Source organism: Rhipicephalus microplus, chromosome 1 (assembly GCF_043290135.1).
Source record: "Rhipicephalus microplus isolate Deutch F79 chromosome 1, USDA_Rmic, whole genome shotgun sequence".
Taxonomy (NCBI): Eukaryota; Metazoa; Arthropoda; class Arachnida; order Ixodida; family Ixodidae; genus Rhipicephalus; species Rhipicephalus microplus.
Genome location: NC_134700.1, coordinates 220073655 through 220087642, shown reverse-complemented (window position 1 = coordinate 220087642; position 13988 = coordinate 220073655). Strand labels below are relative to the sequence as shown.

The window sequence follows — 13988 nt, the reverse complement described above, 5'->3', positions numbered from 1 at the left end:
TGTAGCATTGTCGTAACTTGGCTAATCGAATTCCGCCACAACCCCGCACGTGCACTGGACTTCGTCTCAGAAATTTACGTGCGTTAGCGGTCTGTCTTTTTTAAGCTCGGCGTGTTTCACAAGATTTGCATAGCGTATGGAGACCCCACCCGCGTTTGCGAATGCACGGGAGGATTTCGTTTGTACCAACTTTCAGGGGCTGAGCTCCTTGCGCCGTGGATCTGGTGTCCTCGCTGTGGTAGCAGTAGGTAGCCACCTCTCGTTTAGGCCTTGGAATGTCCGCTGGATGGCGGTACTTGCATATGATGAATATGTGATGAAAAGGTGTGAGATGGCGGTACTTGAAGTGCTCACCAGATGTATGGACAGGCAGACGAACAGAGACGGACAGACCGACGGACGGATGATTTACAGTTCACCGATAAACCCCTCCGAGGCTTCGTCCCACTCATCATCATTCACTGCGTGCATATGCTGTGATTTTTTGTACCACGTCTTGAGACGCTCAGCCATTGGCTCCGCGGTGCGGCTTTTTGGCGTCGTGGCCCGTGGAGCTCGCGTCGGCGGTCGACTGAGTGCTACGTGGCGCGCCTATAGGGCTGCTGCGGTAAAGCCTGCGGAACACACGTGCGCGCTGTGGCACGGGGATATGCGAGACGCAGAGGGCAGGTTCGAAGAGAGAGAGAGAGAAATGGAAGGAGAGTTTGAGCGGACGTGCCGTCACGAGAACAGGGTCGGTAGCGCGAAGCACATCGCGCGCGTTCTCGCAGACTGCGCGGCGTCGTCCGCGGCCGTTGCCGCTCTCCCGCTCGCTTCTGGAGGAGGAGGAGGCCGCGAGTGGGAAAGGAGTTTCTCTCGCGTTACGTCAGCGCGCGCCCTTTCCTCTCCCCTGGCGGATATCACGCGACAAATCTCGCGTGTCGCGCGCCGTCCAGGAGGCTACCAACTCTCATCCCTTCACTCTGCCCTGTTCGGTCGCCAGGCGACAGCTGCACTTGCGAAGGAGAGCGCGCGCGTTGTACCTGGCTTTGTCGTCGGTCGAACCCGACGCGGTCGTCTGCGCTAAACGGCACAATTGCTTTGCCCAACTCCACCGTTATCGCATCGCCGGAGGTTCTTGTCGTGGTTTATCCCAAGCAACGGAGTGAGTAGGTTTAGCTCCTGGTTTAGCGTGGCGCGATGGGGTGGTGACGCCGGCGTATGTGTCAAGCGGGAGAATGAATGTGCATTTCGACGGCTTCCATCAGTTGATGCAATCGCTCCGCGACCATAGGCGGCACTTTGCGCAATACTGGGGACACTGTTGCGGACGCCTTGTTGCACTAAAAATGGAAATCTTGCACTGCTTGGATGGGTGGTTATATATTTGTACTCATCTGTTCAACTGAGCAGTTTTCGCATCATCTCATAATTGGTCCCCTCTCCCAATTTGTATGCGTCTGCATATGTGGGCTCGAAACTCGGAATCTGCAGAAATGTCCAGAAAATGATGCTTTGTTTCTGCAAGCTCTAACACACCTGAGGACCACGGCTTGAAAAATGGGCAAAGTATATGCGCAACTTGAGAGTGATAATGAAAATAGCCATTGAATATATTCTCACTGCGTCCTACATTGATACAAACGGCTCCGTCTCGTCGCTGCATACATAGATGCATCTTGCCTACTAACGCAGAACGTTGATCTTGTACGCAAGATCGATGTGGTGATGTATTCGTTCAGCGATGGTGCCACATGTGCACGTTCACTTTGTTTCGGGCAGGTTTATTGTATGGGTGAATATTTTTTTCCTTGGCACTTTTTATTGGGATATAAATTTATGTACACAAATGGTTTACTAACACAGCAAGTGTGACTGCCAATACCTCAACATTTCATGTTCCTTGTTTTACAGAACGCAGCCTCGAAGACCACGAAGAGGTTCTCCAAGTGTACGCATCCTGGGGAAAGAACAAGGAGCACAGTGGGAACAATTTCTACTTTTGTCAAGACTTCAGGAAATATGAGTTCTTCAATTCTCCCCTGGTGAGTTGGTCTAGCCTTCTTGTGTGTGGCTTAATTCTGCATGCATTGCTCTGCATACTGAATGAACTGATGATAACGTTAATCTTCACACAATACCAGGCAGGGTTATTTTTTCAAAAAGGCTGCTTGACACGTTTTGCTTCTGTCGTAGTAATTGCATGCCTTTCAGTCACATCTCTTAACCTTTCTTGGTCTTCCACACTTGTGGGAACATGACCTTTCTCTGCACCTGCGCGGTTCAGATAATCTCATTCTGTACTCGGCATACAGCCTGTGCTTCATTTGTCATTTCTATTGAAACCTAGAATTTTCCACTTTCCTTTGTCCCTACAATCAATATCGCAGCTGCATCTTGCTACTATGGGCGGTTTATGAGATACGTATTGTAGGCATTGCTTTACCTCATTGACATTTCTTTCTCTTTTTTTCTTCTTCTTTCACCCCCTTCCTACCCTTAGCAATTCTTCTCTCTGGACATGGTGGATCTAGGGCCTCAGCTGGACTGCCTGGCAGAGTCAACTGATCTTGCAAAACTGATAACTCTGCAGGTATGTGGCATGGCAACGTTACCTTTAACATTTCACTTAAAAAAGTAAATTGTGTGAGTGACAGAACAATGCTAATATCACAAGCATAGACACGGTCTTTTGCTTTCTTGTTCCTTAATTTTTTTCTTGTCATTTATTTCAATTTAATATGCTATTCTTTTCCTTGAACATTAAATCCGAGGTTGGGGTCCGAACATGCAACAGACATTGCTACAAATTTCTGGAGGATCTCCACATTTTTATCAAATCTTATCGGTAACATTGAAATTTTAAGGCATCTCTACTTCATGACGCCTTCCTTGTAGTCTTATAGGGTCTTCATCAAGTTGGTCTTACTTGATCTTCTATTTTTCCCAGAATATCCTCAGCCAAGGCGAGCGTTGTCCTGTGGTGCACAGCCTGCTGTGGTACCGGGAAGCCGGGAAACAGTCCTGGAAGCAGTCGTACTTCCGCGTCGAAGACGGAGAGCTCTCTGTTCTCCCATCGGGACACAAGGTGGGCCCCTACTTACTTATCACGGCGCTCGGAAAATGTAATGCATCGTGTTGCCTTATTCAAAGTAGTTGCTTTAGTAGAGGCAGCAATTGGGAGTTTCATCTTCAGTTATTTATGGCTGTGCTAGCAATTGTTGACAGAAGCATTTATGCGACAAGCATCATTATAGCGATGCTGATTTAGGCTTTCATGCTATCAAGAGTCCTTGTGTCAACTATTGCCCAAATAAAGAGACACAAATTTTGTGTCTTCGCTTGTTGTAGCAGTAATGTTGCATGGGCACTACTTCATACCTGCCTTGATACCTGATAATGCTTTGATACCTGATACCTAATGGGCACCGTTTTGATACCTGCCTTGCATTAACAGGACGAAACGTGGCAACTGCAACACATTGCCAGCCTGAAGGACTGGAATATCTTTGTGCCATACGACAAGGGCCTAAGTGGACCAACAGCGTTCCAATTCTGCCTGAAGGTTAGTTTCCCTAACTTGCTTATGTATGTCAATTCACAGCATGGCCTCATAAAATATACCTGTAAAAAATAGTTTTCTTATTTTAGTCTGCTGTGATGGCAGCCTGTCTTTGTTTTGTTCAGCTGAGTCATGCTCATATTTTTCTTTGCATGTATTTCAGCCTGTGAGATCCAGCGGCACCGGAAGCAGCGAGCTAATGTGGTTTTGCAGTGGCACAGAACAGCAGCGCCAGTGCTGGATCATAGCTCTCAGACTCGCAAAGGTAATTTCATTACCTTTTCTTTACCTGAGACTTGTGTAAATTGATAATGTAGCATCCAAATGACCCTTGCTACGCTAAACTGTTACGCTCATACTGGGAGCTGTTGGAGTAATTCAGATCTTAGCTCTGTTTAGGAAAGAAAATTCAACTTTATTTTGCGACCAGGTGTGCATTTTTTTCGTGCAGTAGAGTGTAAAATGTTAGATATTGTGATGGGGGAACAAACACGTTCATTAAGATTCAGTTTCTGGTTTCCTCACTTCTTTGTGTGCTCTCTTTATCTCTTGATAAGTTTATAGCGGTCACTTTGACTTGCTGTAAATCTCTGCACTTATACATATTGCAAGCATTGGCAGGACGACCGTGCAGATTGTTGAGGTTGTTGGCTCGAGTTAAGCCGCCTCCATCCTTTTCTTTTTGCTTATTAGTAAAGCTCTTCAAATGCACTCTCACTTTATCTGGTGTTCAGAATGGAACCACATAAAGTCATTCTGTTGCAGTTTGGAAAGAAACTACGCGAGAACTACAAAGAGCTACGATCTCGTTACTCCGAGCACGCATGGGCCCCAGAGCCTTGCCGAGACTCCATGAGTTCTCCCTGGGTTGCTATGGACTTTACGGGAAGCAAGGGGCGGGTCATCGAGGATCCCCAGGAAGCAGAAGCTGTAGCAGCAGCCGAGGCCCACGTCTGGAAGGTAACACCTCCATTGCATTCTCACTCTCGAGTCTCATAGCCATAGAAAAGCAGAACATATTTCGTGCCTCTGTGTCTGAAAACATGAACACCATCACACTGAACACATACCACGGACAGCATTGTAGTGTTAAGATGACAGCACTGGCCGTACTGGTGTTCAACCAACAAGTCCAAATAAGCACCCTTGCACAGAATGTAGACCTGACTTGTAGAATACTTGGGCGATTGGTGTCTTCGCTACATCATCGTGTCCAGTGACATTCAAACTTCTTTAACAACTGATTTATTCACAATCTGTAAGACATCAAAAATTAATTACTGCGAAATGTTATAACTTGTTCACCAGAGCATGTTCACTTCATACTTGAGCTTTGGCCAATGAAAGCTACGTTTCATGTTTCACAGCTTGCTGCATTTTTAGCCGCATTCTGGCTAAGTGTATAGCTACTTGTGTCAACACAATGTGCTTTGAGATAGCCTGCAGCGACATCCACACGCAGCAAAGCAGCATGTGTGAAATTATTATTTAATTTAATAAATAGTTTGACATACTGAGTAACCGAGTGCTTGGGCAGCTGGGGCTACGTGCTGTGTTTCTTTAGTTGTCTTATCTCTTCACTTTCTTGCAATATTTACAGAGGAAGTTGCCCTGCTGCCGGTCCGGTCAGGCTTCACCGACAACAGTGCCACCGCCAAGCGGGCCTCCCCCCCAATGGGCAGGTCCCCCGGCTACAGCCGAGCTGGGGCTTCAGCATATGCAGCCCTGGTTCTACAGCGGCATGTCTCGAGAGGAAGCCACCCAGCTGCTGCTCAAGCACGGCACAGTCGACGGCGTTTTCCTCGTCCGGCAAAGCCTCACGAAGCCCGGCTCTTATGTACTCTGCTATGTGTACCGAGGAAAGGTCCACCATGTGCAGATCATCTCTGTGAGTTTCATCTCTGTTCTCAGTCCGACTGCCCCATAGTGACTGCAGGCCCATAGAATTAAGCAGCAGAACGTTATATAAAAGTTAATGTCGTCACATATTTACTGCATAGCTTGAGGTGTTTTTAATTTTTCATAGTATGGACTACACTTGAGCTCCTGAATGCAAGCATTTGCTGTAGCAGTTTATTTATTCTGCAATCTATTTTTGCTACAGTTGTGTTTGCAGAACTGGTACTTACATAAGTTATCCCGGCAATGCCTTTCACTATTAGTTGATAACTTTTCTCATAGGAACTCTCTGCAGCAGATCTCTAAAAGCTTTTAGTGCACTTTTAAATGCTGATTCAGTAGAACTTCAGCAACAGCAAACTGGCAACGTGGCCAACAATGTCGCCACATTAATTACTATCTTTCTGGCAGTAAGTTACTAACACCTGCGGCTGTATTCTTCTATGATGACTCTTGCCTGTACTTGCATTCTTGTGTCGGTAACGTCTGGCATACAGCATCCAATAACTATGATGCAAGCATTCTGTCAGCTAGCTTAACTAATGAACATCCTCTGGAAAAAATTTATCTGATAATAATCTATACCATGAACTTTATTGTAGGTGGAGTCAGTCTCTAATGAAATTAACATTCGTGTTCGTTGGCACACTCAGGTGGAAGAGAAGGACCAGTTGTGCTACTCCCTTGACAATGGCCGCACCAAGTTCTACGACCTATTGCAGCTGGTCGAGTTCTACCAGCTAAACCTGAGTTACCTTCCCACCAAGCTGACGCACTTCCTGGTGCACCAGCCCCGGCGCAAGTGCACACCACCCTCCTCCTCTCCGTCGGCATCCAGTCCCTTCAATTGATGAAGAGCCCAGTCACTAGCAAACCCATCGTATGGCTCAACCCTGCCATCTTGAAACATGGATGACCTCCCCTGGTGTGGTGTGTCGTTAAGGGTTGGTGTGACTTACACTTACGCGAGCTCGACGATGACGTGCTGTGCAGTGTGTTTTCTCTTGGCAAGAGAAGGAAACGCAAGTGTCGCCAAAGCTGTGCAGGACCGGAGGTTTTTAGTGCAGAACCCCTGACCAAGTTTGTTCACGAGCGCCACCATAGGACGCTGTAATCCATCGTACTTGTGTGCGCAGCAGGACAGTACAGGAGATGCTGTGGCATGTTTCCTCTCCTTGTTTGTCGTTCTCCTTTTTTTCTTCTCAGCAGATTTTAACCGAGGCCCCATTATTGCCTCATCCTTGTCTTGTACTAGTTATTTATTTGTGTCTCAGCTAGCTGCCTGGCTGGCTGGGGTCCCTGTCAGTGATACCAGGGGAGACTTCTAGAGCTCGTTGAATTGATGCTTCCCCACACCTCACTTTGCTCGTCACCTTGTTTCTGGTCATCCAGCACCGTTCTCCAGCTCCTCTGTTGAAGAGTGCGAGAACATTGTCCAAAGAAGTCACTGGGCTTGCACAAACGTCTGAGGTGTCTTATGCAGGTTGCTAAGCAGCGGGAATGTCCGGCCATGCTAATTTAGATGTTAAATGGGCATGCATTGTCACTCCATATTCACCTGGAGATTAAGCCTGACCTGTTTCTCATACGGGCCTGATGCAAGCCTTTATAACTAGTTCACAACAAAAACCAAATGAAGCCTGAGCTGATTTTCTTGTCTATTCTGTCACAACAACTGTGTTCAGTGTAAAATATTGTTCATTTTTTTCTAATAACGTACTAGACAATGTATCAGTAAGAGCACACTTGTGAACCACACATAGCTCACATCTTTGTAAGGTGCTCGTACTCCTTTTATCCTACCTCCGACAATACATGCTGTCACAATACTGCATAATGTTGTGCCCAATACTAATATATAATGTCTTTGTTATAGAAGAAGCATAAAAAGCATATCAAGACTTTCGATCTTCTGCATATTGGCCGTTTAAAGATTTCTCATTTGCATCTTAGTTGTACTGGCAGGGCAGAGTGACACCGAGACGAGCCTTAACTTTTGTGCTGACAAATATGCACCTGTAGATTGCTGTGCAAAACCAGTAAGACTGCTATTTGGCAGGTGCACGCAACAATTGCTGTTCACACAGGCACTCTCTCATTGCACTGATTATTTGTTTTCTCAGGAATTGCCTAAAAACTGATGCATGTGGCATTGTATGAGAGAAAGTCTCCCATCTTGGGTCCTGTCAGAGCAATTGCTGCTGCTGTTGCAAGATGATGTCCATGTGTTGGTGGTGTTTAACAGAGCAGCAGTGTAACTGATGCCTAAGTGGCTTGTGCATGGCATACTACAACAGTAGCAAGCTTTAATAAGAATACCTTCTGGCTGAATTAGCAGGAAAAATTGTTTTCACAAAAAATGAGCTAATTTTTTTCCTGTGCTAAATGTGCAAAATATCAAACTCGCGAGTTTATTTTGCCTAAATTACTCTTTTTTTACCTTAAGTCCTATTTGTCTCTCCTTTTTCTCATATTAGAGATTCCTACTTTAATGAAGGTACTGTGACACATTTCTTTTCACCAAATACTTTGTCCCAAGATGCGAGTGTATGCTTAGGAGCACTGTTCACTATGCACAAAGATGTCTACGTTGTGTAAGAGGCGATCCTCGAGCTAGCCTCCATTTGTGGCTCTTCGTTTTCCTGGAGTCTTTGATGCTGCTTTTTTGGGTGTTCCTAACATGTGCATACTGTCATGAGAGTCTTGTATATACACAATGTAAATTTGGTACCCATATGTCATGTTTTAGTGTGAAATATCTAAACTAGATGCCAGTGAACATGTTTGTACAAATGTGTGCATGTATGGTGTGTATGTACTTATGATTTTTTCAGTGCACATTTTAAATATTGTTTGCTTATATGTGCATTTCTGTAATCCTCAGTAAAACTATTTACCTTCCAAGAGTCCCACAAAGTGGTGGACAATATTTCCAGTGCATCCGCTGTTTTGGCTGCATTTGGACGTCTCTGATGTCTGCATGTAAATGGACATGTCTGTGTGTGGTTCCACGCTATGTCATGTGTACTCCTGTGAAAGGCTGCAAAGACTCGCATGATTAGAGATACACACAGCTCACATAACATATTGTACGAAGGGAAATTTGTATATACCCTCATATATTTTTCTCATTTCCTTTAAGTAGTTATATTGATATTTGTTTGTCATATTTCTGTCCATTTGCTATGTTAAAATGTAAGTTATTTCAATTCATTCACTTAAGTCAGAATATTTAAGGGATGTTCCATACATTGTAAAAGAAAGTATGTTTTGCAAAGCAACACTTATCATTAGCATTTTCAACAACTCACTGCAGCTGATTTCTTTTTTTTTTTTGTAAAAATATGCTGCTATAGTTACCAACCTTTTGCAGGCTGAAAGCAAGCAGTACTTCCGATGTCTTCCCAACTCAAACTGAGCAATGATGGTAGCTGCAAGTGCCAGGATCTGCCTTGAATTTTTGAGTGGTAGATTTTCTCTTTTTTTTTTTCTCACGCAATGGGTGGCATGCAAGGATGATAACTGAAACACATCATGTCGTGTGTGTGTAGCTGGAGCGTTTTTCTTCTGCCCAGCACTGCCTCAGTTTCCACAGTGAAACCTTGTCAGGTAGCGAACCATTCTTCTGCATGTTTATTTATAAAGGCATTGCTTGATTGAACGATCTCACACTGCTACCAGTCAAGCTCATTTTTGTCGTTTTTAGAGAATGGTGGCAACACATGCATAGTCACAACACTTCAAAGTATCATTTATCCTTGCCAGAATATTTGGTCGCAACAAGAAAAATGTTTCTTGAAACCCGTTTGCTTGGCTTAGTTATTTGTGCATACAATTGCATTGTTCAAGTTTCATATTTAGCTAGTAACTGCTATCCTAAATGTGGAGACTGAAAGTCGAGAGGCCTTTCTTGTCACATTCTTGAGTACAGTTCCACTCAATTGGCTCATGCTCTATCGTCTCATACTGCCCACACTGCTCAAATGTGTTCCTGAATGAAAATCACACAAGCCCTAATTATTAGTGTGAAAGCATGATGCGAAAAAATCTCTTGCATCACTGCACTCATTTTCTCTCTTTAACCATTGAATGCTGTTTTGTAACATACTATACTATATATGTTGTATGTTTGCCGGAATGTGCGTAGTTGACCATCATTCTGTGTGCTTGAATCTATTTGCATGAAGTGCGTTTTCACGTGCGAGTCCCACGATTCCCTTTCCGTCAGAAGTGTGCGCACTGTGTGTGCTTCACCTAAATATTGAGCAGCTATAACGAGGATGGTGGCTTTGCTGTGGATTTTGATTAGGAACATGTTTGTAGCCATTTGTCCTGGTTGATGAGAGGTACCAGTGTGATACGTGTACTAGTAGTCATTCAGCAAGCATTGAGGCTGGCCTCATTTGCTGTTTGCATCTGGTGTGAGCTCCGACGGCCATGCACGCCATACCCTTATTTCTCTAGAACTTCTTGAAAGATTTGCTTGTTGTTTTGGTTGTATTATACTTTAGGCGTCCTCTCTTTCTTCGCCACTGGCGAGGTTGACTTCACTGCCTATGCGCTAGTGTATCACTGATGCTAGGTAACCATGCCGGAGGGTTAAATTTGTGGCATAAGTTCTGTACAAGCAAGAATGTCATATGGAGAATCACTGCAGCATAGATGCATAAAACTGAATCTAATGGCTGTCTTCGCAAAACTCCCAATTCTGAATCAAAGCATTTTGAAAATGTGTGTTCCATTTGAACATTGTTGTGCAGCCGTATTTTGTAGCAAGGCTTTCTATTTTATACTAGTTTTGGCCTTCATTGCCAATTGTCCTGCTTTCACGGTCTTTTCACCTGCATGACTGGCCATTCTGCATGAAAATGATGCCCCGCCGCGGTGGTCTAGTGGCTAAGGTACTCGGCTGCTGACCCGCAGGTCGCGGGTTCAAATCCCGGCTGCGGCGGCTGCATTTCCGATGGAGGCGGAAATGATGTAGGCCCGTGTGCTCAGATTTGGGCGCACGTTAAAGAACCCCGGGTGGTCGAAATTTCCGGAGTCCTCCACTACGGCGTGTCTCATAATCATATGGTGGTTTTGGGACGTTAAACCCCACAAATCAATCAATCAATGCATGAAAATGATGAGAAAAGAATGACATTGAAGGAGCATAACGATTGGGAAACTCTGCCGTGGTGCAGGCACTTTCTGTGCTTGTGCATGCTTTTGGTGTGAAGCTTGTGGCATTTAATCTATTAGTGATCTATGATATACGAATCTAATTCTTATGTCTTAATATATTTATCTTCTGCTGGTTTAGCACGGCATTCATATGTCCTGCTGATTTCCTTAAGAAGGAAGTGATTGAAATATTTTGGCCATATATGATGTAGTGGATATTCCAGCTGCACATATGTGCAAATACATAGTGGGAGCATGATATACAAGGTCAGTTAGCACTAATGCTTTGACAGATGTGTGCAGCTGTGTTTTACTTTTTTATCTGCCACAAATGCAGCCACTGCAGCTCACCTACATGCAAAATGCATGCAGCTTAGTCTGCTTCATTTAACAAACTTGAAATTCGGCAACATGGTGCACAGTTGATGGGCATTTTGAAGTGCAGAGAACGTTTTGTTCTCGTGAGTGTTGTTCTTTGCGCTCGAAAATTCCTGTCATCTGGTTCATTTGTAGCTGCTAGGGAAGATGTGTGGCTTAGCCAGTTAGCCAGTTTCCTCGAAACTATCGGAGCTTGCACTGCACACTATTTTGGGTTTGATTGCACCCTATGCTGTTGTGGAACTCCAGCATCGGCAGCCTCTGAAATGAACTTAACCTTCCTATGAAAACATGGACTACCAAAGTCTGAAGATATGCAGATTTATAGGAAAGCAGGACAATTGCATTCAATTTCAGACAAAGTAGCAAGTTTACAAAATGTGGCCAATAGCAACGAAATCCTCCGGTATGCTTAACCCAGAAGGAAATGCAGCTTGTCAGCATCTGCCACTCTCGCAACTTGTTGCTATTTTGAGGAAAAAATGCTCTTTTTTTTCCTTTTTTGTGTTGGCACAATCATGCACACCCTTTTAGTGAATAACTTTTTACAGGGAATGAGCAGGCAACACGCAGTTTGCTCTGCTTTGTGCTTGGGGCACATCCTGTCCCAAAGCATTCTACGATTAAAAGAGACAGGTAAATGATGTGCTTTTGCAAGAACAAGGCAAATATGCAAGTGTTGAGAGTCGTGTATGTGTCATTTTTCGGAGTGTGCCCACTGTCTCAAGTGTTTATTTATTGCGATTATCATGTTGTGTCATTTGTATTATGTTTTGTGTCGCTATTTGATGAAAACACAGTAAACCAAAAAATGAATTGTGAGTCTATGCAATAAAAATTTGAGTATTCACAGCGGTTCCCTCTGTCTAATTGTCATTTTCAAGTGCTTCTGAGCACGTGAATGATTGTTCGACTGAGTGACTTGTTCTGGAAATTCACCATATGTTTTCTTCTTAATTGAAACCAGTATGAAGGCATGCATCTGGAGATCAGCAACGTCGCCATTGTAGATGTGGTTACATTTAGCAAACTGGATATGAAAGAGCACATAACCGCATGTGTGATGTAAAGATCATTTTTCATGAGATGTTTATTGTCTGAATAGACAGTTCTAGTTGGGTGTCCACAGCAACTCTGATTATGCAGGCTGTCATAAATTTTTAAGAGAGAGGGAAGGAAGAACTGATTTGCTACCCTGTAGAGGGGTGGGGATTGATTGATTGATATGTGGGGTTTAACGTCCCAAAACAACCATATGATTATGAGAGACGGCGCAGTGGAGGGCTCCGGAAATTTTGACCACCTGGGGTTCTTTAGCGTGCACCCAAATCTGAGCACACGGGCCTACAACATTTCCGCCTCCATCGTAAATGCAGCCGCCGCAGCCGGGATTTGATCCCGCGACCTGCGGGTCAGCAGCCGAGTACCTTAGCCACTAGACCACCGCGGCGGGGCAGGGGTGGGGAAATAAAGGTCGAAAAGAGGATAGATTTAGATAAAATATATTAGGAAACAAATACACATGCACACACATGCAGAAATTCCGGTCACAGTCGTCTGGAGAGACTGGTCCAACGCAAAAAGCGCAAAAGTGCCTCCACAGCCTTCTTCTGCATAAAGTCTCGTCACTGGTGCAGGATTTCTTCCGAAGAACTCTGGTTGTCCAGTTGGTCTAGTGCTCTGTGAGCAGTACTGAGGCATTCACACAGAACATACCGGGTTGTTTCGTCACTGCCGCTATGGTCGCAGGCTGCAGTGGTGGCCATTCTTAGCAACTTGCTAGTAGTGCACATCGACCAACAAACCAAAATAACACGAAAGGGGCACGATGCCAAGCAATTTGTAGAGAAAGTGGAAAGTCTGTTGAGAAGCAACACGACAGGGACTCCTGGTCGACTATCGGTCATCACCTCCTGCAATCGAAGAAATTCTTTGGTTTTATTACATGTTTTATCCTTCTCCACTACCGATGAGTTTAGAGGACTTCTAGGGCGCCTTTGAAAACCTCATATAGAACTTGAAGCTTGCTGTTTTAGGTATTATCATTAAATGCGAAGCTTTGGGGCTTGCTGTCGTTACCACTCATCGGCAAGAGGTAGCCATACCAGCCATACAAGAATATTGATGAATAGGGTGAGCTTAAGCATCCAAACAAGAAATAGTCCGTCTTGCATGATGTTTGAGCTGAAAGAGAGCATTTGTCCCATCTGTAATTGATGTGTCTTCATTCTGTCGGATGTGCTGCTATCATGGGAATATATGTTAGGCTTGATCCAGCATTATCTACGAGGCTATGACCATCGCACATGAACGCCCCAAGGACGTAGGAAACGGCCTGAGCAGGTTTGCTGCTTACTATTACCAATGTACTTACGGATGGCTTCCTTGCTGAAACACCCACGTATATTATTTTTCTCAACTTTGGGATTAAGTGGACAGAACTTCTCAAAAACGGCTCCCTGGGCGCTGTCGTAGTCATTTCTGGGCTGCGCAAATTGGCGTGACACCACAAAGAACGCACTGCCGAGGCTGTGGCTTTAGCCTTTGTACTTCCGCCTGCAACCCAGCATGGCGGCGTTTTTTCCCTCCTGTGAAAAAGCGTATAGCTCACATTGGTCGCGCTCTCCTCAAAGCAGTCTTCTCCACGCTATTGGACTCGAGAGAAGAGGCCTACCTACCTCCGTGTTAATAATGTTTGCGCTACCTCAGGCATCGCATGGCCGTGCCAATGATAAGCAATGACAACAACGGCCACAAGTGTAGTCGGCCTGTCCCCATCGCATGCTTGCCGTGAGTGTGCGCTAGCCATCAGCTCTTACATCATCCAACCTGAAGTACACTGGCTGCATCGACAGCTAGGTGGTAACTCCTCGTCGAGAAAGTGACCATAGACTTGCTCTAAACGAGGCTATGAAGATTCATGAATGGCATACATGTATATAAGGCTCTGGTACATGAGCATCAAACAAGTTACATGGATCATTAAAAATCTATCCAGTTCCGT

General features: G+C 44.8%; 1 protein-coding gene across 3 annotated transcripts in view; it reads left to right on the top strand.

The window, feature by feature from the left end:
• Positions 1-6640, top strand: part of LOC119159652 (growth factor receptor-bound protein 14) — a 215867-nt gene extending 209227 nt beyond the window's left edge. For all 3 annotated transcript variants that reach the window (XM_037412474.2, XM_075891405.1, XM_075891406.1), the window contains 8 exons: positions 1894-2024; positions 2483-2572; positions 2930-3067; positions 3437-3544; positions 3705-3806; positions 4307-4501; positions 5142-5429; positions 6094-6640. In XM_037412474.2, the coding sequence (XP_037268371.2) occupies positions 1894-2024; positions 2483-2572; positions 2930-3067; positions 3437-3544; positions 3705-3806; positions 4307-4501; positions 5142-5429; positions 6094-6291 (1250 nt within the window). In that variant the 3' untranslated portion in view covers positions 6292-6640. The remainder of the gene's footprint in view (positions 1-1893; positions 2025-2482; positions 2573-2929; positions 3068-3436; positions 3545-3704; positions 3807-4306; positions 4502-5141; positions 5430-6093) is intronic.
• Positions 6641-13988: the final 7348 nt, after the last annotated feature.